General features: G+C 41.6%; 1 protein-coding gene across 1 annotated transcript in view; it reads left to right on the top strand.

The window, feature by feature from the left end:
- The first annotated feature begins 902 nt into the window (after positions 1-902).
- The window catches only part of LOC120042763, a 50240-nt gene continuing 24217 nt past the window's right edge, over positions 903-26925 (top strand). The window contains exons 1-3 of the mRNA XM_038987565.1: positions 903-1214; positions 1812-2078; positions 2195-2452. Of these exons, the coding sequence (XP_038843493.1) occupies positions 2208-2452 (245 nt within the window). The 5' untranslated portion in view covers positions 903-1214; positions 1812-2078; positions 2195-2207. The remainder of the gene's footprint in view (positions 1215-1811; positions 2079-2194; positions 2453-26925) is intronic.

Here is a 26925-nt window from a genome sequence, read left to right as displayed (position 1 = left end):
AACGCAGAGAACGGAACACGCCAAAACTCCCGAAAAAATGTCCATAATCTGATAAAACTATATTGAAAAAACATACTTTACGATGATATTATCACATTTATCAAATAAAATCAAAGCCGGAGATATTAGCCGTCTATAAGGAAAGCTTTTCAGAAGCCAAAGCTGTTGTCCTTCCCGCGTCTTCCTGAACAAAGGAAATTGGGGTCCTGTCATTCCAAGACCTCTCTTTTGACCATAGATATAGCTATACACTCCATTTCACCTATCACAGCCTATTGACATCTAGTGGAAGGCATATGAAGTGCATGTATAGTCATAAATTTCAAGCAAATTGATAGGGAGGCCCTGGAACAGAGCCTCGATTTCAGATTTTTCACTTTCTGACAGGAAGTTTGCTGCAAAATGAGTTCTGTTTTACTCACAGATATAATTCAAACGGTTTTAGAAACTTGAGAGTGTTTTCTATCCAACAGTAATAATAATATGCATATTGTATGAGCAAGAATAGAGTACGAGGCCGTTTAAATTGGGCACGATTTTCCCCCAAAGTGAAAATAGCACCCTCTATCCTCAACAGGTTTTAACTAATGTTGCATTACTAAATGTCACAGATTAATCATGTGAATGTCTCTAAAACTAAACACTTTAACATATAACCAAATCACATTATGTAAATGTATAACTACTTCATATATCTTTAACTATGACTGGTTTCATGTGTTCATCCATGTCTGAATCAGCTGTTACTGTCCTTGTTGCAGTTTCTATCCATGGAGGTCTGATCCCTCAAAGCAGATCAAGTTCCTGGTGGATCTCCTGTCTCAAGCAGCAGAGTGGGATGAGCAGACAGGAGAGAAGACACTGAAGCTGGTATCATCAATATGTACTTACAGCACCTTCCCGTTCTGTGATGATGATGATGATGATGGTGACAATAATAAGGAATATCAATGTAATTTCCTGCTGGATCTGTACTCACATGTGAAGGACTATGAGACTCAAACAGGCAGGAGTGTCCTTCCAGCATTACAGCCAGTTTACCAGTCAGCTCCTGCAGTCTGGTCCATAGACCTCTCAGAGAGAAAGGCCTCCCTCCTCCTAGAAGTGCTGAAACTCCAACCAGAGAAGAAACCAGTAGAGCTGAAGGACTGGTCAGATGAAGAGAGTGAAGTGAGGAGTTTCCTTCAGTGTCTGTCCTACATCTCACAGCTGCGGTGAGTCTGAACATGTGTGGTGGTTTGTGATCATGTGATGCTAGTAACATTTATACTAAGATTTCAAATGTTACTAAATGTCATACATTTTATTTTTTTATTCATATATCTTTCAAAGCTAAACAAATGTTGCTGTTGTGTTCGTAACACCGATATTATGGATTTTTGTCACATTTTGTTAATTTATCTTAATTATGTGACATTTGTCTTTTAGAAATCTTGTGGATTTTATCTTGAAGAATCTGAACGTTTATATTCAGAATCTCTAATCTATAAACCAAATGTCTTGTATGTTATGGAACTTTCTCTGTGACATGGTATTATGTTTCCATATGACAGGCAGCTATTCATGTACAGTGAGGTCAAAGTATTGGGACAGTGACACATTTGTTATTTTGTCTCTGTACACTTTGACATGATACAATGACTGAGGTTAAAGGTCAGACTGTCAGCTTTAATGTCAGGGCATTTTCACCGTTTAGAAAGTGCTGGGGTACAGAGCCAAAACAACAAACCATGTGTCCCTGTCCCAATACTTCTTGACGTCACTGTCTCCTAAATGTCTGATTTGATGTTCCCCATGTTTTGCTGTTTCAGCTGTGATGATGACAGGTTCTTCCAGACTGTGTGTGAATCCATCCCTGTGAGGTCCAGAGAGGAGGACCAGCAGTTGGCCTCTCTCCTCCAGGCCTTGGGCTCCACCCTGTCACTGGGAGGAGAGTTACCCAGGAAAATCTGCAGGTCTGTGGGGAGAGTCCTGGGTCTCTGTGCCTCCAGAGTGGACCTCACTCTCACCCCCAGCAAGATCTCTCTCAAAGGAGCTGCACTTCTTTTGAGACATGAGTCAAAGCTCCACAAGCTCAGGTATGTTCAGTAAGACAGCTTTTACAGGTCTATTGAATAGTTGGTTTTCCTACTGAGCATTTATCTGACAAGGTTTCTCTGTTTCAAGTGACTTGAGGTTAGTATTTTCATTCCAGGCTGAGTGTGGGTATGGCAGTGAAACTGTCCAGACTGGTTAGGAGGACAGGGAGAGGTGCTACTCCACTGACTGTCCCAGAACTCTCCCTGGTCCTAAAGAGCAGCCATCTACCAGAGAGAGTGTTATCCAGAGCTCTGAGTAGTGTGGCGTCCCTGCTGAGACTCTGGAGGGTTCAGTGTCTGGACCTGACTGATTTCTGGATCCAGGGTCACTCTCTCATCACACTGCTGTGTCACCAGGGACCTCTCTCTCTCAGGTCAGTCTGAAGCTGATGTTTTTTAAAAGTAGAAATAGTAACGTCATTCATGTGTTTTTCTTCATATTTCTGACTGCCTGTATGTTCCAACCTCCTAGACTGAACTCAGACACTCTGCAGCACCTGACTGTAGTTGTGTATGAAGCTCAGGACAAGGACTTGACTCAGTTGTTCCTGGAGAAGGTTGGTGGAGACCTGACCTCCTGCAGGCTGGACTGGGAAGTGCTTCTCTCTCTGCTGCAGCATTCAACCCACAACATCACTGTGGACCTCAGGAAGAACCGGCTTCTAGAGAAGAACATCTCAGATCTTCTCCCCTTTCTGGGAAGGGTTACTCTCAAGAGGTGGGAGAACTTCTTTCTCTATTCAGACTTTCTAGAAATAATAAAATAACTATTTGTATCCAGTGACATGTTGTTCTGAGTTTTCCTCTGTAATATCATTAGGGTTTTATTCAAGAGGTGGGAGATCTTTATTCAATATTTATAGACTTTAATTATTCATGTCCTATCCAGCCAGTTGTTGCTCTGTGAGTTATCCTCTGTATTATCATTAGGGTTTTATTCAAGAGGTGGGAGATCTTTATTCAATATTTATAGACTTTAATTATTCATGTCCTATCCAGACAGTTGTTACTATGTGAGTTATCCTTTATAAAACCTTGACATAACCACAACAATCCATTCTCCATGTTTGTTCAGGTCCAGTTCCAGCTTTGTAAAGTCCTCCATCAGACACATCTATGACAGTAGAGACAGTGACTGTGTGTCCAGTTTGTTGAGGTCTTCAGACCATTGGATCAACCTGAACAGCAGAGAGCTGGACAGAGTGGACTGTTCTGCTCTGTGTTTTACCCTGCAGCACAGCCACCAAGTCAAAGTCAACCTGCTGTGGACCTCCGTACCACCGGGGGAGATAGAGAGCATCCTGCCTCTTCTGGACAGAGTCTCCCAACTCAGGTTTAGTTGGCACTCTTTGACCCTGCTAGAATGGATATAACTATGAGGCTTTCCACTTCCTGACTGATTTAACCTCTAACCCTAACCTTAGTGTAACGTACTAACCTTAACCTCAGCTAGGGGTGGAATTGAAGGGGAACGCCTGGGAGTTGACCTGATAAACAGAGTTGTAGGGTGTTTATCAGTGTTTTAATGTGTGATGGTGTGTAAATAAGTCTCCCTCTGTCTCTCTGTCTCTCGCTCGCTCTCTCTCTCTGTCTCTGTCGCTCTCTCTCTGTCTCTCTCTCTCTGTCTCTCTGTCTCTGTCGCTCACTCTCTGTCTCTCGCTCTCTCTCTCTGTCTCTCGCTCTCTCTCTCTGTCTCTCTCTGTCTCTGTCTCTGTCGCTCACTCTCTGTCTCTCTCTGTCTCTCTCTCTGTCTCTGTCGCTCACTCTCTGTCTCTCTCTCTCTGTCTCTCTCTCTGTCTCTCTCTCTCTGTCTCTCTCTCTGTATCTCTCTCTCTCTCTCTCTCTCTGTCTCTGTCTCTCTCTAGTGTTGACAGGAAGTTACTACTGAGTTTCCTCCAGTGCTGTGCTGCCTCTCAGGTCCAGGAGGGGGCACCATCACCACCAACAGCAGTATGGCTGCTCAGGTCTCTGCACTACAGGCTGGACTTCTCCTGCTCCTCCTCTGTGGACCTGTCAGATCAGGACCAGGAGAAGGCTCTGTGTCTGACCACTGACCACTGCAGGGCCATCAACTCTGTTCTGAAGCAGAACCAACACAGCACCCAGCTGGTCCAGAACCAGGTCCAACTCATCCTAAGAGACTGTGAGGTGGAGGACAGAGCACTGAGGGAGCTGCTTCCCATCCTGCATATCGTCAAGCTGAGGTTAGACACACAAAGACAAAACGTTTGACCAACTAGTTTATCAGTAGGAGTTAAACCTACTCTGTGTCATAATGTTGTCTCTGCTTCTTGTCCTCTCAGCCTCAGCAAAGCTCTGCTACTTCAGCTGCTGGACCTTGTGTGTGAGGGGATTGAAGAGGGGCTGCTGAGGCACGCGGAGTCCCTGTGCAGAGCCCTGGATGGGGAGCTGGACCTCAGTGAGACCAGGCTGGACCAGAAGGACTGTGGATCTCTGGCCCTGGTTCTGGAACACTCAGAGGGTCTGTCAGAACTGGATCTCAGCCACTGTCAACTCACAGACCACCACCTACAGCCCCTGATCACACACCTGCATAAAGTACAAGTCCTGGAGTGAGTGGCTTTCTCTGTGTGTGTGTGTGTGTGTGTGTGTGTGTGTGTGTGTGTGTGTGTGTGTGTGTGTGTGTGTGTGTGTGTGTGTGTGTGTGTGTGTGTGTGTGTGTGTGTGTGTGTGTGTGTGTGTGTGTGTGTGTGTGTTTAAATGTGTGTGTGACGTGTTTAACTATACTTTTGGGGACCAGAAGAGAATTGTAAACAAACAAATATTTGACCAACTGGGAACATTTTGTTGGTCCCCACAAGGTCAAATGCTATTTCAAGAGAGTTTAGGGTTAAGGTTAGAATTAGTGTTAGTTTTAGGATTAGGATCTATTGTTAGGTGTAGGGTTAGGATCTAGGGTTAGGGTTAGGATCTAGGGTTAGATTTAGGGTTAGGATTATTGTTAGGGTCTAGGGTTAGGTTTAGGGTTAGGATCTAGGGTTAGGGTTAGGTTTTTATTTAAGGTACGGTTTAGGGTTTAAATTGTATGTCCCCACAAGGTTATGTGTACAAGACTGTGTGTATGTCACTACATGATAAATGTCTGATCTCTCTCTCTCTCTCTCTCTCGCTCTCGCTCTCGCTCTCGCTCTCGCTCTCGCTCTCGCTCTCGCTCTCTCTCTCTCTCTCTCGTAGCCTTAGTCACAATGACATCACTGATGCTCTGACTGACAAAATACTCCAACTGGTTTCTACCAACACTTCAATACACACCGTACGGTAAGGGTGTGTGTGACAGTGAGCAGAGCATGTGTGTGTGAGATCATATGGGTGTGTCTGTTGCTGGGGGCAACTGTTGGAGGATGGAGATGTGTTGTCTAATGTTGTAATAATGATGAATAATTATCATGTTCTATAGACTCTTCAACAACAGAATCCAGGACAGAAGACCCTTCCTGACAGACAAGAAGTTTGAGATCTGGTGAAACAACATCAGGTCTTAGTCCAGGAAGAGAAGGCTGAATCCAGAACAGAAGACCCTTCCTGACAGACAAGAGGTTTGACATCTGGTGAAACAACATCAGGTCTTAGTCCAGGAAGAGAAGGCTGAATCCAGAACAGAAGACCCTTCCTGACAGACAAGAGGTTTGACATCTGGTGAAACAACATCAGGTCTTAGTCCAGGAAGAGAAGGCTGAATCCAGGACATAAACTGATGGAACATTTTAATACAAAAGACACAAAAAAGACTGGTAATCTGCTGTGTTATCAACAGAACTGGTTGTTATAGCTGGAACAGTCCAATCATGTTTAATCTGCTGTGTTATCAACAGAACCGGTTGTTACAGCTGGAACAGTCCGATCATGTTTAATCTGCTGTGTTATCAACAGAACCGGTTGTTACAGCTGGAACAGTCCAATCATGTTTAATCTGCTGTGTTATTAACAGAACCGGTTGTTACAGCTGGAACAGTCCAATCATGTTTAATCTGCTGTGTTATCAACAGAACCGGTTGTTACAGCTGGAACAGTCCAATCATGTTTAATCTGCTGTGTTATCAACAGAACTGGTTGTTACAGCTGGAACAGTCCAATCATGTTTAATCTGCTGTGTTATCAACAGAACCGGTTGTTACAGCTGGAACAGTCCAATCATGTTTAATCTGCTGTGTTATCAACAGAACCGGGTTGTTACAGCTGGAACAGTCCGATCATGTTTAATCTGCTGTGTTATCAACAGAACCGGGTTGTTACAGCTGGAACAGTCCGATCATGTTTAATCTGCTGTGTTATCAACAGAACCGGTTGTTACAGCTGGAACAGTCCGATCATGTTTAATCTGCTGTGTTATCAACAGAACCGGTTGTTACAGCTGGAACAGTCCAATCATGTTTAATCTGCTGTGTTATCAACAGAACCGGTTGTTACAGCTGGAACAGTCCAATCATGTTTAATCTGCTGTGTTATCAACAGAACCGGTTGTTACAGCTGGAACAGTCCGATCATGTTTAATCTGCTGTGTTATCAACAGAACCGGTTGTTACAGCTGGAACAGTCCGATCATGTTTAATCTGCTGTGTATCAACAGAACCGGTTGTTCCATCTGGAACAGTCCGATCATGTTTAATCTGCTGTGTTATCAACAGAACCGGTTGTTACAGCTGGAACAGTCCGATCATGTTTAATCTGCTGTGTTATCAACAGAACCGGTTGTTACAGCTGGAACAGTCCAATCATGTTTAATCTGCTGTGTTATCAACAGAACCGGTTGTTACAGCTGGAACAGTCCAATCATGTTTAATCTGCTGTGTTATCAACAGAACCGGGTTGTTACAGCTGGAACAGTCCGATCATGTTTAATCTGCTGTGTTATCAACAGAACCGGTTGTTACAGCTGGAACAGTCCAATCATGTTTAATCTGCTGTGTTATCAACAGAACCGGGTTGTTACAGCTGGAACAGTCCGATCATGTTTAATCTGCTGTGTTATCAACAGAACCGGTTGTTACAGCTGGAACAGTCCAATCATGTTTAATCTGCTGTGTTATCAACAGAACCGGGTTGTTACAGCTGGAACAGTCCGATCATGTTTAATCTGCTGTGTTATCAACAGAACCGGTTGTTACAGCTGGAACAGTCCAATCATGTTTAATCTGCTGTGTTATCAACAGAACCGGGTTGTTACAGCTGGAACAGTCCGATCATGTTTAATCTGCTGTGTTATCAACAGAACCGGTTGTTACAGCTGGAACAGTCCAATCATGTTTAATCTGCTGTGTATCAACAGACTCATTAAAGAGATTCTCTGCTACTTGTTGTGTACTTTATAGCCTGTAGTGCTGATAGTAACACTCACAAGCCAAAAGTGGTCCCCGAAAATGTTGTACATCACATATGTGCACCACGTGATTGCTCTCTCTCTCTGTGGCCCGCCCTGCAACCTCATTGGATAACCCTGGGCTGGCTTCTTGCTAGCTGTCACTCAAATACGAGGGGCTGAAGCTCATTAGATAGAACTCTAATTGCCCATGTGGAGGGAAATGGAGGGAAAATGGCGCGGCACAGCTTCAAGAAAAGCCACTTTCAAACTTGGGATTTTTGTGGCTTTTTGATGTAAGACAGTGAGTATGCTACATATTGAAACATCCAGCCCAAAGTGTGAGATTGAAAACCTCAATTACCTCAACTAACCGCTCATTGACTCTGTACCGGTACCCCCTGTATATAGCCTCCACATTGACTCTGTACCGATACCCCCTGTATATAGCCTCCACATTGACTCTGTCATAACAAAGGTGCCAACTCTCCCCCACTGGAGGTGAGACACGCCCGACACCTGTCATAACAGAGGTGCCAACTCTCCCCCACTGGAGGTGAGACACGCCCGACACCTGTCATAACAGAGGTGCCAACTCTCACCCACTGGAGGTGAGACACGCCCGACACCTGTCATAACAGAGGTGCCAACTCTCCCCCACTGGAGGTGAGACACGCCCGACACCTGTCATAACAGAGGTGCCAACTCTCCCCCACTGGAGGTGAGACACGCCCAACACCTGTCATAACAGAGGTGCCAACTCTCCCCCACTGGAGGTGAGACACGCCCAACACCTGTCATAACAGAGGTGCCAACTCTCCCCCACTGGAGGTGAGACACGCCCAACACCTGTCATAACAGAGGTGCCAACTCTCCCCCACTGGAGGTGAGACACGCCCGACACCTGTCATAACAGAGCTGCCAACTCTCCCCCACTGGAGGTGAGACACGCCCGACACCTGTCATAACAGAGCTGACAACTCTCCCCCACTGGAGGTGAGACACGCCCAACACCTGTCATAACAGAGCTGACAACTCTCCCCCACTGGAGGTGAGACACGCCCGACACCTGTCATAACAGAGGTGCCAACTCTCCCCCACTGGAGGTGAGACACGCCCGACACCTGTCATAACAGAGGTGCCAACTCTCCCCCACTGGAGGTGAGACACGCCTGACACCTGTCATAACAGAGGTGCCAACTCTCCCCCACTGGAGGTGAGACACGCCCAACACCTGTCATAACAGAGGTGACAACTCTCACCCACTGGAGGTGAGACACGCCCAACACCTGTCATAACAGAGGTGACAACTCTCACCCACTGGAGGTGAGACACGCCCAACACCTGTCATAACAGAGCTGACAACTCTCCCCCACTGGAGGTGAGACACGCCTGACACCTGTCATAACAGAGGTGACAACTCTCACCCACTGGAGGTGAGACACGCCCGACACCTGTCATAACAGAGGTGACAACTCTCACCCACTGGAGGTGAGACACGCCCGACACCTGTCATAACAGAGGTGCCAACTCTCCCCCACTGGAGGTGAGACACGCCCAACACCTGTCATAACAGAGCTGCCAACTCGCACCCACTGGAGGTGAGACACGCCCAACACCTGTCATAACAGAGGTGCCAACTCTCCCCCACTGGAGGTGAGACACGCCCGACACCTGTCATAACAGAGCTGCCAACTCTCCCCCACTGGAGGTGAGACACGCCCAACACCTGTCATAACAGAGCTGACAACTCTCCCCCACTGGAGGTGAGACACGCCCAACACCTGTCATAACAGAGGTGCAAACTCTCCCCCACTGGAGGTGAGACACGCCCAACACCTGTCATAACAGAGCTGACAACTCTCCCCCACTGGAGGTGAGACACGCCCGACACCTGTCATAACAGAGGTGCCAACTCTCCCCCACTGGAGGTGAGACACGCCCGACACCTGTCATAACAGAGGTGCCAACTCTCCCCCACTGGAGGTGAGACACGCCTGACACCTGTCATAACAGAGGTGCCAACTCTCCCCCACTGGAGGTGAGACACGCCCGACACCTGTCATAACAGAGGTGCCAACTCTCCCCCACTGGAGGTGAGACACGCCCAACACCTGTCATAACAGAGCTGACAACTCTCCCCCACTGGAGGTGAGACACGCCCAACACCTGTCATAACAGAGGTGCCAACTCTCCCCCACTGGAGGTGAGACACGCCCGACACCTGTCATAACAGAGGTGCCAACTCTCACCCACTGGAGGTGAGACACGCCCGACACCTGTCATAACAGAGGTGACAACTCTCCCCCACTGGAGGTGAGACACGCCTGACACCTGTCATAACAGAGGTGACAACTCTCACCCACTGGAGGTGAGACACGCCCGACACCTGTCATAACAGAGGTGACAACTCTCACCCACTGGAGGTGATACACGCCCAACACCTGTCATAACAGAGGTGACAACTCTCACCCACTGGAGGTGAGACACGCCCGACACCTGTCATAACAGAGGTGACAACTCTCCCCCACTGGAGGTGAGACACGCCCGACACCTGTCATAACAGAGGTGCCAACTCTCCCCCACTGGAGGTGAGACACGCCCTACACCTGTCATAACAGAGGTGCCAACTCTCACCCACTGGAGGTGAGACACGCCCGACACCTGTCATAACAGAGGTGCCAACTCTCCCCCACTGGAGGTGAGACACGCCCGACACCTGTCATAACAGAGGTGCCAACTCTCACCCACTGGAGGTGAGACACTTTGACCCTCTAATCATGATAGTCTCCAAAGTAATATCGTAACCTGATAGTGTAATAACCATGTCGTAACCTGGTAGTGTAATAACCATGTCGTAACCTGATAGTGTAATAACCATGTCGTAACCTGATAGTGTAATAACCATGTCGTAACCTGATAGTGTAATAACCATGTCTTAACCTGATAGTGTAATAACCATGTCGTAACCTGGTAGTGTAATAACCATGTCGTAACCTGATAGTGTAATAACCATGTCGTAACCTGATAGTGTAATAACCATGTCGTAACCTGATAGTGTAATAACCATGTCGTAACCTGATAGTGTAATAACCATGTCGTAGCCTGATAGTGTAATAACCATGTCGTAACCTGATAGTGTAATAACCATGTCGTAACCTGATAGTGTAATAACCATGTCGTAACCTGATCGTGTAATAACCATGTCGTAACCTGATAGTGTAGGGCAGGCTAACTGCAGTAAAGAGAGACTGTATTCAGCTAAAACTGATCATTCAGACTTTATATACTAGAACGTGTTATAATAGTGCATGAAGGTTCCTTCTAGAACAGACTGGATGTTAAACTGCTGAAGCTTCTAAGTTAAAGCATCAGACTCAGACTGTAACAGACCACTGACTGCTCACTGCTGTAGTTCATTCATTCAGCAAGCAGGGTCCTTCTAGAACAGACTGGATGTTAAACTGCTGAAGCTTCTAAGTTAAAGCATCAGACTCAGACTGCAACAGACCACTGACTGCTCACTGCTGTAGTTCATTCATTCAGCAAGCAGGGTCCTTCTAGAACAGACTGGATGTTAAACTGCTGAAGCTTCTAAGTTAAAGCATCAGACTCAGACTGCAACAGACCACTGACTGCTCACTGCTGTAGTTCATTCATTCAGCAAGCAGCCTGGAAACTCCAGAGAGAAGTTCTGCATCATAGTTAACACGTCATTAAGATTATAACTCCTGTAGCTTTTAAAACTTCTTTGGGCTGCAAGCCCGATGTCGGTACACTTATGACAACAGCCAGCTCAAGTGCAGGGCGCGAAATTCAAAATCTTTTTTTTTTTAAATATTTAACTTTCACACATTAACAAGTCCAATACAGCATATGAAAGGTACACATCTTGTGAATCAAGCCAACATGTCCGATTTTTAAAATGTTTTACAGGGAAGACAAAATATGTAAATCTATTAGCTAACCACGTTAGCAAAAGACACCACTTTTTTTGCTCCACCAGTTTTTTACTCCATCAGTAGCTATCACAAATTCGACTAATAAAGATATATATAGCCACTAACCAAGAAACAACTTCATAAGATGACAGTCTGATAACATATTTATTGTATAGCATATGTTTTTTTAGAAAAATTTGCATATTTCAGGTATAAATCATAAATAAATCATAAATTACATTTCAGCTACAATCAGAAATTGCACCGAAAGCAGCCATAACATTTACAGACACCAACGTCAAATAGCTAATTACTCATCATAAAACATTTCTGAAAAATACATAGTGTGCAGCAATTGAAAGACAGGCATCTTGTGATTCCAGACAATATTTCCGATTTATTAAATATTTTACAGCGAAAACAAAATGTAGCGCTATATTAGCATAGCCACAATAGCCAGAAACACTTGGGCGCCCACGACCAGTTCACATGCACGACAGATATATGAAATAACATCATAAATTGGGTCTTACTTTTGCTGATCTTTCATCAGAATGTTGATCAAGGTGTCCTTTGTCCAGATGAGTCGTTGTTTGGATTCAGAATGGCAACTTTCCCTCTTCATTTAGCATGGGCACTAGCCGAGTGGCACGGATCTCTCCAACGTAAACAAAGTCAGAGAACGGAACACGGCAAAACTCCCGAAAAATTTCAAATAATCTGATTAAACTATATTGAAAAAACATACATTACGATGATATGGTCACATGTATCAAATAAAATCCGAGCCGGAGATAGTTGTCGTCCATAACGGCAGCAAAACAGAAGGCAATCTCACTTCCAAGTCGCGTGCTTCAGATTACCGGAAGTGGACGGTCACGTCAAAGAAATAGCTTTTATTCCACCTCAGAACAAGATAAACACAAAATTTCTTCTCTCACATCCTCTTGACACCCAGAGGAAGGCGTATGAAGTGTACGTAGGCTCCTACGTATCATGACCATGTATAGGCAGAACGTTGAACAGAGCATAGATTTCTGACATTCTACTTCCTGGTCAGGGAAAGTGCTGCCAAATGACTTCTGTTTCACTCAGAGAAATAATTCAAACGGTTTTAGAAACTAGAGATTGTTTTCTATCCAATAGTAATAATAATATGCATATTGTACGAGCAAGAATTGAGTACGAGGCCGTTTGAAATGGGCACCTTTTTTCTGGCTAAATACTTTCCCTTGCAGCCATAACAGGTTTTAATAGACCGACCGACCGGCTTCATTCATAATGCATGAATGAAATGATAGTCATTGCCCTGGACTAAACCGACTGGGGCATGTTCTCTGAGCAGGACCCAACGTTTTGGAACGTTCAGATGTTATGAACAAACATGCCTCTCTGACATTAAGAATAGTGATTCAGGTCGGCTCTATATCTGCTAATTCTATCTGTAACATTCGACAACGTTTGGCGACAGAACCTTTCCCTGAGGTGTATTCATTAGGAACCAAACGAACAGAAACTGTCTGAAACAGGGAGGGACTAACCTGAACTTGTCCAGTGAGAAACACTCGTTTTTGTTGCAAAACGTTTTGCTACGATCTGCACGCTTGAATACACCCATGGAAAGTATGAGACAGCGTTCCTGCTGGTGACTACTACAACAAAACTATTTTCAGTAGCCAAAAATAGTCGAATGTTGCCATTAAAATGACAATAATAGAGCTAACGTGATTTCTTATTCTAAATGTCCGAGGCATGTTTGTCCTACATAGTGTATTTTATATCTGTTCAAAAACGTTGCGTCTTGCTGAACCGCCCCAATAATACTTTTATACACGGAAGTATAAGTGAAAGTAAAATAGGTATATCGACACACAAGGTCACTGTAGCAGCAGACAACTAGTAGATTTAGTTGTCGATAGGAAATGACGACACATTTACAGTCTAGTTTGATTTGTTTCCTAATATCCTTTCAGGTTGTATTACTATCATCCAGTGATCCACATAACATGAGGATGAACCCTACTTTTCTCCACTCAGGCTGCGGAGAGAGAAAGACGATTAAACGATAAGGTAGGCAACAATCTGCAATTTAACTGTTCAATGGCCATTTCATTTTACGATTCTTGAAGAATATAATTTATAAAGACCTCATCTGTGCCCAGTATAGCTCTATATTGGACGCTGCGCATGGGCGTCCTACAGTAGGTGGCTACAATGCGAAGCCCGGAAAATAACAGGTGAATTCTTTAGGGGGGGTAGCCTACTTGTTTCCGAAAACCCTGTTACTGAAGGAATATGTGTCTATAATCCCTTGTCCGTTGGACCGGATTGTGTGTGGATATCTTTAGAAAATACTTTATAGAAACCGTCTGAACCGAACTTTTCTCCAAACCGGCACCTATAACTTGGCTGTATTAGGCTACGAGGAAGCGCGACTTGCTCGCTGTCTACCACAGCCAAGGTGCCGGTTTGGAGAAACGTTCGGTTCAGACGGTTTCTATAGGTCTACAGATATCCACACATGATAGAATCCTGACCGACGGACAAGGAGTTACGGATTATCGATATTCAGTAACAGGATTTTAGGAAACAAGTAGCCTACCCCCCTACAAAATGTTGCCAGTTATTTTCCAGGCTTCACATTGTAGCCACCAAGGACGCCAATGCGCGCACGCGCAGCGTCCTAATAGAGTGGTAAACATAGAAATAAGAATGAATAGAAGATTGAATGAATGGAAGGGTATTTTACTCCATTATAAAGAAGATTGAATGAATGGAAGGGTATTTTACTCCATTATAAGGAATACTTATCACGTTACAAGATCCCTGTAACAGCTAAAGATTGTGTACTAGTTTTAGATGCCATTCCCTCAATCTATTCCTTAAGGCCATTCAACAACATTAGAGCAATAGGAACCTTGTTTCAACAGGATGTTGTATCTATTTCTTATGTCATGTTGGTCCATTCAACAACAATAGAGATATAGGAACCTTGTTTCAATGTTGTATCTATTTCTTATGTCATGTTGGTCCATTCAACAACAATAGAGATATAGGAACCTTGTTTCAATGTTGTATCTATTCCTTATGTCATGTTGGTCCATTCAACAACAATAGAGCAATATGAGCCTTGTTTCAACAGGATGTTGTATCTATTCCTTATGTCATGTTGGTCCATTCAACAACATTAGAGCAATATGAGCCTTGTTTCAACAGGATGTTGTATCTATTTCTTATGTCATGTTGGTCCATTCATCAACATTAGAGCAATATGAGCCTTGTTTCAACAGGATGTTGTATCTATTTCTTATGTCATGTTGGTCCATTCATCAACATTAGAGCAATATGAGCCTTGTTTCAACAGGATGTTGTATCTATTTCTTATGTCATGTTGGTCCATTCAACAACATTAGAGCAATAGGAACCTTGTTTCAACAGGATGTTGTATCTATTCCTTATGTCATGTTGGTCCATTCAACAACAATAGAGCAATAGGAACCTTGTTTCAACAGGATGTTGTATCTATTCCTTATGTCATGTTGGTCCATTCAACAACATTAGAGCAATAGGAACCTTGTTTCAACAGGATGTTGTATCTATTCCTTATGTCATGTTGGTCCATTCAACAACAATAGAGATATAGGAACCTTGTTTCAATGTTGTATCTATTCCTTATGTCATGTTGGTCCATTCAACAACATTAGAGCAATATGAGCCTTGTTTCAATGTTATATCTATTCCTTATGTCATGTTGGTCCATTCAACAACATTAGAGCAATAGGAGCCTTGTTTCAATGTTATATCTATTCCTTATGTCATGTTGGTCCATTCAACAACAATAGAGCAATAGGAACCTTGTTTCAACAGGATGTTGTATCTATTCCTTATGTCATGTTGGTCCATTCAACAACATTAGAGGAATAGGAGCCTTGTTTCAATGTTATATCTATTCCTTATGTCATGTTGGTCCATTCAACAACATTAGAGGAATAGGAACCTTGTTTCAATGTTGTATCTATTCCTTACATACATTGGAATGGATTTATTGATAATATCTGTTGGGAAAAAGTCTGGATGTTACCACACACATACCTACTATTAACACAATTAAGGACGTTTCTTCTTCAATTATTCATAAATATTATCCTACCAACCACGATATGAATAAGTAAAAAAACATCATAATTTCAAATTGTACCTTTTGTAATGACCACCCAGAAACAGTGTTGCATCTTTTTGGGGATTGTGTTCATGTGAGGAATCTGATACAAGATACCAGTAGGTTTATAATGGAACACATTTATGAAGATCTTACACTATAATGGAGAGATGTGCTCCTTAGATTCTTTACTTAGGATAGAAACAAGTTGAAACAATTTTATGCAATTAATTTCATTATTCTTTTGGCCAAATTTCATATTTACAAATGCACACTACTGGTCAAAAGTTTTAGATTCTTGAAATAGTCACCCTTTGCCTTGAATACAGCTTTGCACACTCTTGACATTCTCCAAACCAGCTTCACCTGGAATGCTTTTCCAAAAGTCTTGAAGGAGTTCCCACATATGCTGATCACTTGTTGGCTGCTTTTCCTTCACTCTGCGGTCAAACCCATCCCAAACCATCTCAATTGGGTTGAGGTCGGGGGGTTTTGGAGCCCAGGTCATCTGATGCAGCACTCCATCACTCTCCTTCTTGGAAAAATAGCCCTTAGACAGGCTGGAAGTGTGTTGGGTCATTGTCCTGTTGAAAAACAACTGAAAGTCTCACTAGGCACCAACCAGATGGGATGGCGTATCGCTGCAGCACCCTCACCACCCTTTCTTCCTGTGGCTCTGGTGGCTATGACTATCAGACTATATGGTAGCTAGGACTATCAGACTATATGGTAGCTAGGACTATCAGACTATATGGTAGCTAGGACTATCAGACTATATGGTAGCTAGGACTATCAGACTATATGGTAGCTAGGACTATCAGACTATATGGTAGCTAGGACTATCAGACTATATGGTAGCTAGGACTATCAGACTATATGGTAGCTAGGACTATAAGACTATATGGTAGCTAGGACTATAATACTATATGGTAGCTAGGACTATAAGACTATATGGTGGCTAGGACTATAAGACTATATGGTGGCTAGGACTATAAGACTATATGGTAGCTAGGACTATAAGACTATATGGTAGCTAGGACTATAAGACTATATGGTAGCTAGGACTATAAGACTATATGGTAGCTAGGACTATAAGACTATATGGTAGCTAGGACTATAAGACTATATGGTAGCTAGGACTATAAGACTATATGGTAGCTAGGACTATAAGACTATATGGTAGCTATGACAATAAGACTATATGGTAGCTATGACAGTAAGACTATATGGTAGCTAGGACTATAAGACTATATGGTAGAGAGGACTATAAGACTATGTGGTAGCTAGGACTATAAGACTATATGGTAGCTAGGACTATTAGACTATATGGTAGCTAGGACTATAAGACTATATGGTAGCTATGACAATAAGACTATATGGTAGCTATGACAGTAAGACTATATGGTAGCTAGAACTATAAGACTATATGGTAGAGAGGACTATAAGACTATATGGTAGCTATGACAGTAAGACTATATGGTAGCTAGGACTATAAGACTATATGGTAGCTAGGACTATAAGACTATATGGTAGAGAGGACTATAAGACTATATGGTAGCTATGACTATAAGACTATATGGTAGTTAGGACTATAAGACTATATGGTAGCTAGGACTATAAGACTACAGGGTAGCTAGGACTATAAGACTATATGGTGGCTAGGACTATAAGACTACAGGGTAGCTAGGACTATAAGACTACAGGGTAGCTATGACAATAAGACTATATGGTAGAGAGGACTATAAGACTATATGGTAGCTAGGACTATAAGACTATATGGTAGCTAGGACAATAAGACTACAGGGTAGCTATGACAATAATACTATATGGTAGCTAGGACTATAAGACTACAGGGTAGCTAGGACTATAAGACTACAGGGTAGCTAGGACTATAAGACTACATGGTAACTAGGACTATAATACTATATGGTAACTAGGACTATAAGACTAGATGATAACTAGGACTATAATACTATATGGTAGCTATCAGACTACATGGTAGCTATGAACGATTCTTGAATGATATAATTCATAAAGACATCATCTGTGCACAGTATAGCTCTGTATAGGACGCCGGCAGCGTTGCAGTTCTTGCAAAACCCAGCAGCGTTGCAGTTCTTGACACAAACCGGTGCTACTGGCACTTACTACCAAACCCCGTTCAAAGACACTTTAATATTTAGACTGTATTCAGCTAAAACTGATCATTCAGACTTTATATACTAGAACGTGTTATAATAGTGCATGAAGGGTCCTTCTAGAACAGACTGGATGTTAAACTGCTGAAGCTTCTAAGTTAAAGCATCAGACTCAGACTGCAACAGACCACTGACTGCTCACTGCTGTAGTTCATTCATTCAGCAAGCAGCCTGGAAACTCCAGAGACAAGTTCCGCATCATAGTTTACACGTCATTAAGATTATAACTCCTGTAGCTTTTAATAGACCGACCGACCGGCTTCATTCATAATGCATGAATGTAATGATAGTCATTGCCCGGGACTAAACTGACTGGGGCATGTTCTCTGAGCAGGACCCAACGTTTTGGAACGTTCAGATGTTATGAACAAACATGCCTCTCTGACATTAAGAATAGTAAATCAGGTCGGCTCTATATCTGCTAATTCTATCGACAACTTTTGGCAACAGAATGTTGCCCTCATTAGGAACCAAACGGAAACAAACCGTCAGAAACAGGGAGGGACTAACCTGAACTTGTCAAGAAAGAAACGCTCGTTCTTGTTGCAAAACATTTTGCTACGATCTGCACTATTGAATACACCCCTGGAAAGTATGAGACAGCTTACCTGCTGGTGACGACTACAACAAAACCATTTTCAGTAGCCAAAACTTGTCGAATGTTGCCATTAAAAATGGCAAGAATAGAGCTAACGTGATTCCTTATTATAAATGTCATGAATAGATGTGATTCCTTATTCTAAATGTCATGAATAGACGTGATTCCTTATTCTAAATGTCATGAATAGACGTGATTCCTTATTCTAAATGTCATGAATAGAAGTGATTCCTTATTCTAAATGTCATGAATAGACGTGATTCCTTATTCTAAATGTCATGAATAGACGTGATTCCTTATTCTAAATGTCATGAATAGATGTGATTCCTTATTCTAAATGTCATGAATAGACGTGATTCCTTATTCTAAATGTCATGAATAGACGTGATTCCTTATTCTAAATGTCATGAATAGACGTGATTCCTTATTCTAAATGTCATGAATAGACGTGATTCCTTATTCTAAATGTCATGAATAGACGTGATTCCTTATTCTAAATGTCATGAATAGATGTGATTCCTTATTCTAAATGTCATGGATAGACGTGATTCCTTATTCTAAATGTCATGAATAGACGTGATTCCTTATTCTAAATGTCATGAATAGACGTGATTCCTTATTCTAAATGTCATGAATAGACGTGATTCCTTATTCTAAATGTCATGAATAGACGTGATTCCTTATTCTAAATGTCATGAATAGATGTGATTCCTTATTCTAAATGTCATGGATAGACGTGATTCCTTATTCTAAATGTCATGAATAGACGTGATTCCTTATTCTAAATGTCATGAATAGACGTGATTCCTTATTCTAAATGTCATGAATAGACGTGATTCCTTATTCTAAATGTCATGAATAGACGTGATTCCTTATTCTAAATGTCATGAATAGACGTGATTCCTTATTCTAAATGTCATGAATAGACGTGATTCCTTATTCTAAATGTCATGAATAGACGTGATTCCTTATTCTAAATGTCATGAATAGACGTAATTCCTTATTCTAAATGTCATGAATAGACGTGATTCCTTATTCTAAATGTCATGAATAGATGTGATTTCTTATTCTAAATGTCTGAGGCATGTTTGTCCTACATTGTGTATTTTATATCTGTTCAAAAACGTTGCGTCTTACTAAACCGCCCCAATAATACTTTTATACACGGAAGTATAAGTGAAAGTAAAATAGGTATAGCGACACACAAGGTCACTGTAGCAGCAGACAACTAGTAGATGTAGTTGTCGATAGGAGATGACAACACATTTACAGTCTAGTTTGATTTGTCTCCTAATATTCTTTCAGGTTGTATTACTATCATCCAGTGATCCACATAACATGAGGATGAACCCTGCTATTCTCCACTCAGGCTGCGGAGAGAGAAAGACGATTAAACGATAAGGTAGGCAACAATCGGAAATATAACTGTTCAATGGCTATTTCATTTTACGATTCTTGAAGAATATAATTTATAAAAACCTCACCTGTGCCCAGTAAAGCCCTATATTGGACGCTGCGCATGGGCGTCCTACAGTAGGTGGCTACAATGCGGTGCACGGAAAATAACAGGTGAAATTCTTTAGGGGGGGTAGACTACTTGTTTCCCGGAAACCCTGTTACGGAAGGCATATGTATCTATAATCCCTTGTCCGTTGGACCGGATTGTGTGTGGATATCTTTAGAAAATACTGTATAGAAACCGTCTGAACCGAACTTTTCTCCAAACCGGCACCTATAACTTGGCTGTATTAGGCTACGAGGAAGCGCGTCTTGTGCGCTGTCTATCACAGCCACGGTGCCGGTTTGGAGAAACGTTCGGTTCAGACTGTTTCTATGGGTCTACAGATATCCACATATGATAGAACCCTGACCAACGGACAAGGAGTTACGGATTATCGATATTCAATAACAGGATTTTAGGAAACAAGTAGCCTACCCGCCTACACAATTTTGCCAGTTATTTTCCAGGCTTCACATTGTAGCCACCAAGGACGCCAAAGCGCGCACGCGCAGCGTCCTAATATAGTGGTAACCATAGAAATAAGAATGAATAGAAGATTGAATGAATGGAAGGGTATTTTACTCCATTATAAGGAATTCTTATCACGTTACAAGATCCCTGTAACACCTACAGATTGTGTACTAGTTTTAGATGCCATTCCCTCAATCTATTCCTTATGTCATGTTGGTCCATTCAACAACATTAGAGGAATAGGAACCTTGTTTCAATGTTGTATCTATTCCTTACATACATTGGAATGGTTTTATTGATAATATCTGTTGGGAAAAAGTTTGTATGTTGCCTCACACATACCTACTATTAACACAATTAAGGACGTTTCTTCTTCAATTATTCATAAATATTATCCTACCAACCACTATATGAAGAAGTGAAAAAAACACCATCATTTCAAGTTGTACCTTTTGTGATGACCACCCAGAAACAGTGTTGCATCTTTTTGGGGATTGTGTTCATGTGAGGAATCTGTGGCAAGACATCAGTAGGTTTATAATGGAACACATTTAAGAAGATCTTACACTATAATGGAGAGATGTGCTCCTTAGATTCTTTACTTAGGATAGAAACAGGTTGAAACAATTTTATGCAATTCATTTCATTATTCTTTTGGCCAAATTTCATATTTACAAATGCACACTACTGGTCAAAAGTTTTAGATTCTTGAAATAGTCACCCTTTGCCTTGAATACAGCTTTGCACACTCTTGACATTCTCCAAACCAGCTTCACCTGGAATGCTTTTCCAAAAGTCTTGAAGGAGTTCCCACATATGCTGATCACTTGTTGGCTGCTTTTCCTTCACTCTGCGGTCAAACTTATCCCAAACCATCTCAATTGGGTTGAGGTCGGGGGGTTTTGTAGGCCAGGTCATCTGATGCAGCACTCCATCACTCTCCTTCTTGGAAAAATAGCCCTTACACAGGCTGGAAGTGTGTTGGGTCATTGTCCTGTTGAAAAACAAATGAAAGTCTCACTAGGCACAAACCAGATGGGATAGCGTATCGCTGCAGCACCCTCACCACCCTTTCTTCCTGTGGCTATGGTGGCTAGGACTATAAGACTATATGGTGGCTAGGACTATAAGACTATATGGTAACTAGGACTATAAGACTATATGGTAACTAGGACTATCAGACTATATGGTAGCTAGGACTATACGACTACAGGGTAGCTAGGACTATAAGACTACATCGTAGCTAGGACTATAAGACTATATGGTAGGTATGAGACTATAAGGTAGCTATGACAATAAGACTATATGGTAGCTAGGACTATAAGACTATATGGTAGCTATGACAATAAGACTATATGGTAGCTATGACAATAAGACTATATGGTAGCTAGGACTATATGACTATATGGTAGCTAGGACTATAAGACTATATGGTAGCTATGACAATAAGACTATATGGTAGCTATGACAATAAGACTATATGGTAGCTATGACAATAAGACTATATGGTAGCTAGGACTATCAGACTATATTGTAGCTAGGACTATAAGACTATATGGTAGCTATGAGACTATATGGTAGCTAGGACTATCAGACTATATTGTAGCTAGGACTATAAGACTATATGGTAGGTATGAGACTATATGGTAACTAGGACTATAATACTATATGGTAACTAGGACTATAAGACTATATGGTAACTAGGACTATAATACTATATGGTAGCTATCATACTACATGGTAGCTATGAACGATTCTTGAATGATATATTTCATAAAGACATCATCTGTGCACAGTATAGCTCTGTATAGGACGCCGGCAGCGTTGCAGTTCTTGCAAAACCCAGCAGCGTTGCAGTTCTTGACACAAACCGGTGATCCTGGCACTTACTACCAAACCCCGTTCAAAGACACTTTAATATTTAGACTGTATTCAGCTAAAACTGATCATTCAGACTTTATATACTAGAACGTGTTATAATAGTGCATGAAGGGTCCTTCTAGAACAGACTGGATGTTAAACTGCTGAAGCTTCTAAGTTAAAGCATCAGACTCAGACTGCAACAGACCACTGACTGTTCACTGCTGTAGTTCATTCATTCAGCAAGCAGGGTCCTTCTAGAACAGACTGGATGTTAAACTGCTGAAGCTTCTAAGTTAAAGCATCCGACTCAGACTGCAACAGACCACTGACTGCTCACTGCTGTAGTACATTCATTCAGCAAGCAGCCTGGAAACTCCAGAGACAAGTTCTGCATCATAGTTAACACGTCATTAAGATTATAACTCCTATAGCTTTTAATAGACCGACCGACCGACTTTATTCATCATGCATGAATGAAATGGTAGTCATTGCCCGGGAATAAACTAACTGGGGCATGTTCACTGAACAGGACCCAACGTTTTGGAACGTTCAGATGTTATGAACAAACATGCCTCTCTGACATTAAGAATAGTAAATCAGGTCGGCTCTATATCTGCTAATTCTATCGACAACGTTTGGCAACAGAACGTTGCCCTGAGGTGTATTCATTAGGAACCAAACGGAAACAAACCGTCAGAAACAGGGAGGGACTAACCTGAACTTGTCAAGAAAGAAACGCTCCTTCTTGTTGCAAAACATTTTGCTACGATCTGCACTATTGAATACACCCCTGAAAAGTATGAGACGGCTTACCTGCTGGTGACGACTACAACAAAACCATTTTCAGTAGCCAAAAATTGTCGAATGTTGACATTAAAAATGGCAAGAATAGAGCTAACGTGATTTCTTAATCTAAATGTCTGAGGCATGTTTGTCCTACATAGTGTATTTTATATTTGTTCAAAAACGTTGCGTCTTGCTGAACCGCCCCAATAATACTTTTATACACGGAAGTATAAGTGAAAGTAAAATAGGTATATCGACACACAAGGTCACTGTAGCAGCAGGCAACTAGTAGATGTAGTTGTCTATAGGAGATGCCAACACATTTACAGTCTAGTTTGATTTGTTTCCTAATATCCTTTCAGGTTGTATTACTATCATCCAGTGATCCACATAACATGAGGATGAACCCTGCTATTCTCCACTCAGGCTGCGGAGAGAGAAAGACGATTAAACGAGGCGGAGAGAGAAAGACGATTAAACGAGGCGGAGAGAGAAAGACGATACAACAATAAGGTAGGCAACAATCTGAAATATAACTGTTCAATGGCAATTTCATTTTACGATTCTTGAAGAATATAATTTATGAAGACCTCATCTGTGCCCAGTACAGCCCTATATTGGACGCTGCGCATGGGCGTCCTACAGTAAGTGGCTACAAAGCGGCGCACGGAAAATAACAGGTGAAATTCTATAGGGGGGTAGCCTAGTTGTTTCCAAAAACCTTGTTACTGAAGGCATATGTGTCTATAATCCCTTGTCCGTCGGACCGGATTGTGTGTGGATATCTTTAGAAAATACTTTATAGAAACCATCTGAACCGAACTTTTCTCCAAACCGGCACCTATAACTTGGCTGTATTAGGCTACGAGGAAGCGCGTCTTGCGCGCTGTCTACCACAGCCAAGGTGCCGGTTTGGAGAAAAGTTCGGTTCAGACGGTTTCTATAGGTCTACAGATATCCACATATGATAGAATCCGGACCGACGGACAAGGAGTTACGGATTATCGATATTCAGTAACAGGATTTTAGGAAACAAGTAGCCTACCCGACTACACCATTTTGCCAGTTATTTTCCAGGCTTCACATTGTAGCCTCCAAGGACGCCAATGCGCGCATGCGCAGCGTCCTATTATAGTGGTAAACATAGAAATAAGAATGAATAGAAGATTGAATGAATGGAAGGGTATTAGATGCCATTCCCTCAGAGGGGTTGTTTTATTATCCAGGAACATGTCAAGACCTGATCCTCAGATCATACCTACGATTAACCCTGTTGACTCATCAGTAGGAAAGATTCGTTTTTCTTTTAGTCCATTCAACAACAATAGAGATATAGGAACCTTGTTTCAATGTTATATCTATTCCTTACATAAAAAAAAAAGTTTGGATGTTGCCACACACATACCTGCTTATTATCACAACTAAGGACGTTTCTTCTTCAATTATTCAGAAATATTACCCTGCCAACCACTATATGAAGAAGTGAAAAAAGTGTTAAACAAGTCTAAATATATTTTATATTTGAGATTATTCAAATAGCCACCCTTTGCCTTGATGACAGCTTTGCACACTCTTGGCATTCTCTCAACCAGCTTCACCTGGAATGCTTTTCCAAAAGTCTTGAAGGAGTTCCCACATATGCTGAGCACTTGTTGATTGCTTTTCCTTCACTCTGATTTGAATTTGCAACCTTTCGGTTACTAGAACAACGCTCTAACCGGACTATAATACTGTATGGTAGCTAGGACTATAAGACTATATGGTAGCTATGACAATAAGACTATATGGTAGCTAGGACTATAAGACTATATGGTAGCTATGACAATAAGACTATATGTTAGCTAGGACTATAAGCCTATATGGTAGCTATGACAATAAGACTATATGGTAGCTAGGACTATAAGACTATATGGTAGCTAGGACTATAAGACTATATGGTAGCTAGGACTATAAGACTATATGGTAGCTAGGACTATAAGACTACAGGGTAGCTAGGACTATAAGACTATATGGTAGCTAGGACTATAAGACTATATGGTAGCTAGGACTATCAGACTATATGGTAGCTATGACAATAAGACTGTATGGTAGCTAGGACTATAAGACTGTATGGTAGCTAGGACTATAAGACTATATGGTAGAGAGGACTATAAGACTATATGGTAGCTATGACAATAAGACTATATGGTAGCTAGGACTATCAGACTATATGGTAACTAGGACTATAAGACTATATGGTAGCTAGGACTATCAGACTACATGGTAGCGAGGACTATAAGACTATATGGTAACTAGGACTATAAGACTATATGGTAGCTAGGACAATAAGACTACATGGTAGCTAGGACTATAATACTATATGGTAACTAGGACTATAATACTATATGATAACTAGGACTATAAGACTATATGGTAGCTAGGCCTATAATACTATATGGTAGCTAGGACTATAAGACTATATGGTAGCTAGGACTATAAGACTATATGGTAGCTAGGACAATAAGACTATATGGTAGCTAGGACTATAATACTATATGGTAACTAGGACTATAATACTATATGGTAGCTAGGACTATAAGACTATATGGTAGCTATGACAATAAGACTATATGGTAGCTAGGACTATCAGACTATATGGTAACTAGGACTATAAGACTATATGGTAGCTAGGACTATAAGACTATATGGTAGCTAGGACAATAAGACTATATGGTAGCTAGGACTATAATACTATATGGTAACTAGGACTATAATACTATATGATAACTAGGACTATAAGACTATATGGTAGCTAGGACTATCAGACTATATGGTAGCTATGACAATAAGACTATATGGTAGCTAGGACTATCAGACTATATGGTAACTAGGACTATAAGACTATATGGTAGCTAGGACTATCAGACTACATGGTAGCTAGGACTATAAGACTATATGGTAGCGAGGACTATAAGACTATATGGTAACTAGGACTATAAGACTATATGGTAGCTAGGACAATAAGACTATATGGTAGCTAGGACTATAATACTATATGGTAACTAGGACTATAATACTATATGATAACTAGGACTATAAGACTATATGGTAGCTAGGACTATAAGACTATATGGTAGCTAGGACTATAAGACTATATGGTAGCTAGGACAATAAGACTATATGGTAGCTAGGACTATAAGACTATATGGTAACTAGGACTATAAGACTATATGGTAGCTAGGACTATAATACTATATGGTAGCTATGACTATAAGACTATATGGTAGCTAGGACTATAAGACTATATGGTAGCTAGGACTATAAGACTATATGGTAGCTAGGACTATAAGACTATATGGTAGCTAGGACTATAAGACTATATGGTAGAGAGGACTATAAGACTATATGGTAGCTAGGACTATAAGACTATATGGTAGCTAGGACTATAAGACTATATGGTAGAGAGGACTATAAGACTATATGGTAGAGAGGACTATAAGACTATATGATAACTAGGACTATAAGACTATATGGTAGCTAGGACTATCAGACTACATGGTAGCTAGGACTATCAGACTACATGGTAGCTAGGACTATAAGACTATATGGTAGAGAGGACTATAAGACTATATGATAACTAGGACTATAAGACTATATGGTAGCTAGGACTATCAGACTACATGGTAGCTAGGACTATAAGACTATATGGTAGCGAGGACTATAAGACTATATGGTAACTAGGACTATAAGACTATATGGTAGCTAGGACAATAAGACTATATGGTAGCTAGGACTATAATACTATATGATAACTTTGACTATAAGACTATATGGTAGCTAGGACTATAATACTATATGGTAGCTAGGACTATAAGACTATATGTTAGCTAGGACTATAAGACTAAATGGTAGCTCGTACTATAAGAACAATTTCTCATTTTCAATGACTGCTTAGGAACAGTGGGTTTCGTGCCTTGTTCAGGGTTAGGACAACAGAGTTGTACCTTGTCAGCTTGGGGATTCAAACTTGTAAC

Source organism: Salvelinus namaycush, unplaced genomic scaffold (assembly GCF_016432855.1).
Source record: "Salvelinus namaycush isolate Seneca unplaced genomic scaffold, SaNama_1.0 Scaffold77, whole genome shotgun sequence".
Taxonomy (NCBI): domain Eukaryota; kingdom Metazoa; phylum Chordata; class Actinopteri; order Salmoniformes; family Salmonidae; genus Salvelinus; species Salvelinus namaycush.
The sequence above is the reverse complement of the archived record's forward strand: the minus strand, read 5'-3'. Positions and strand labels throughout refer to the sequence as shown.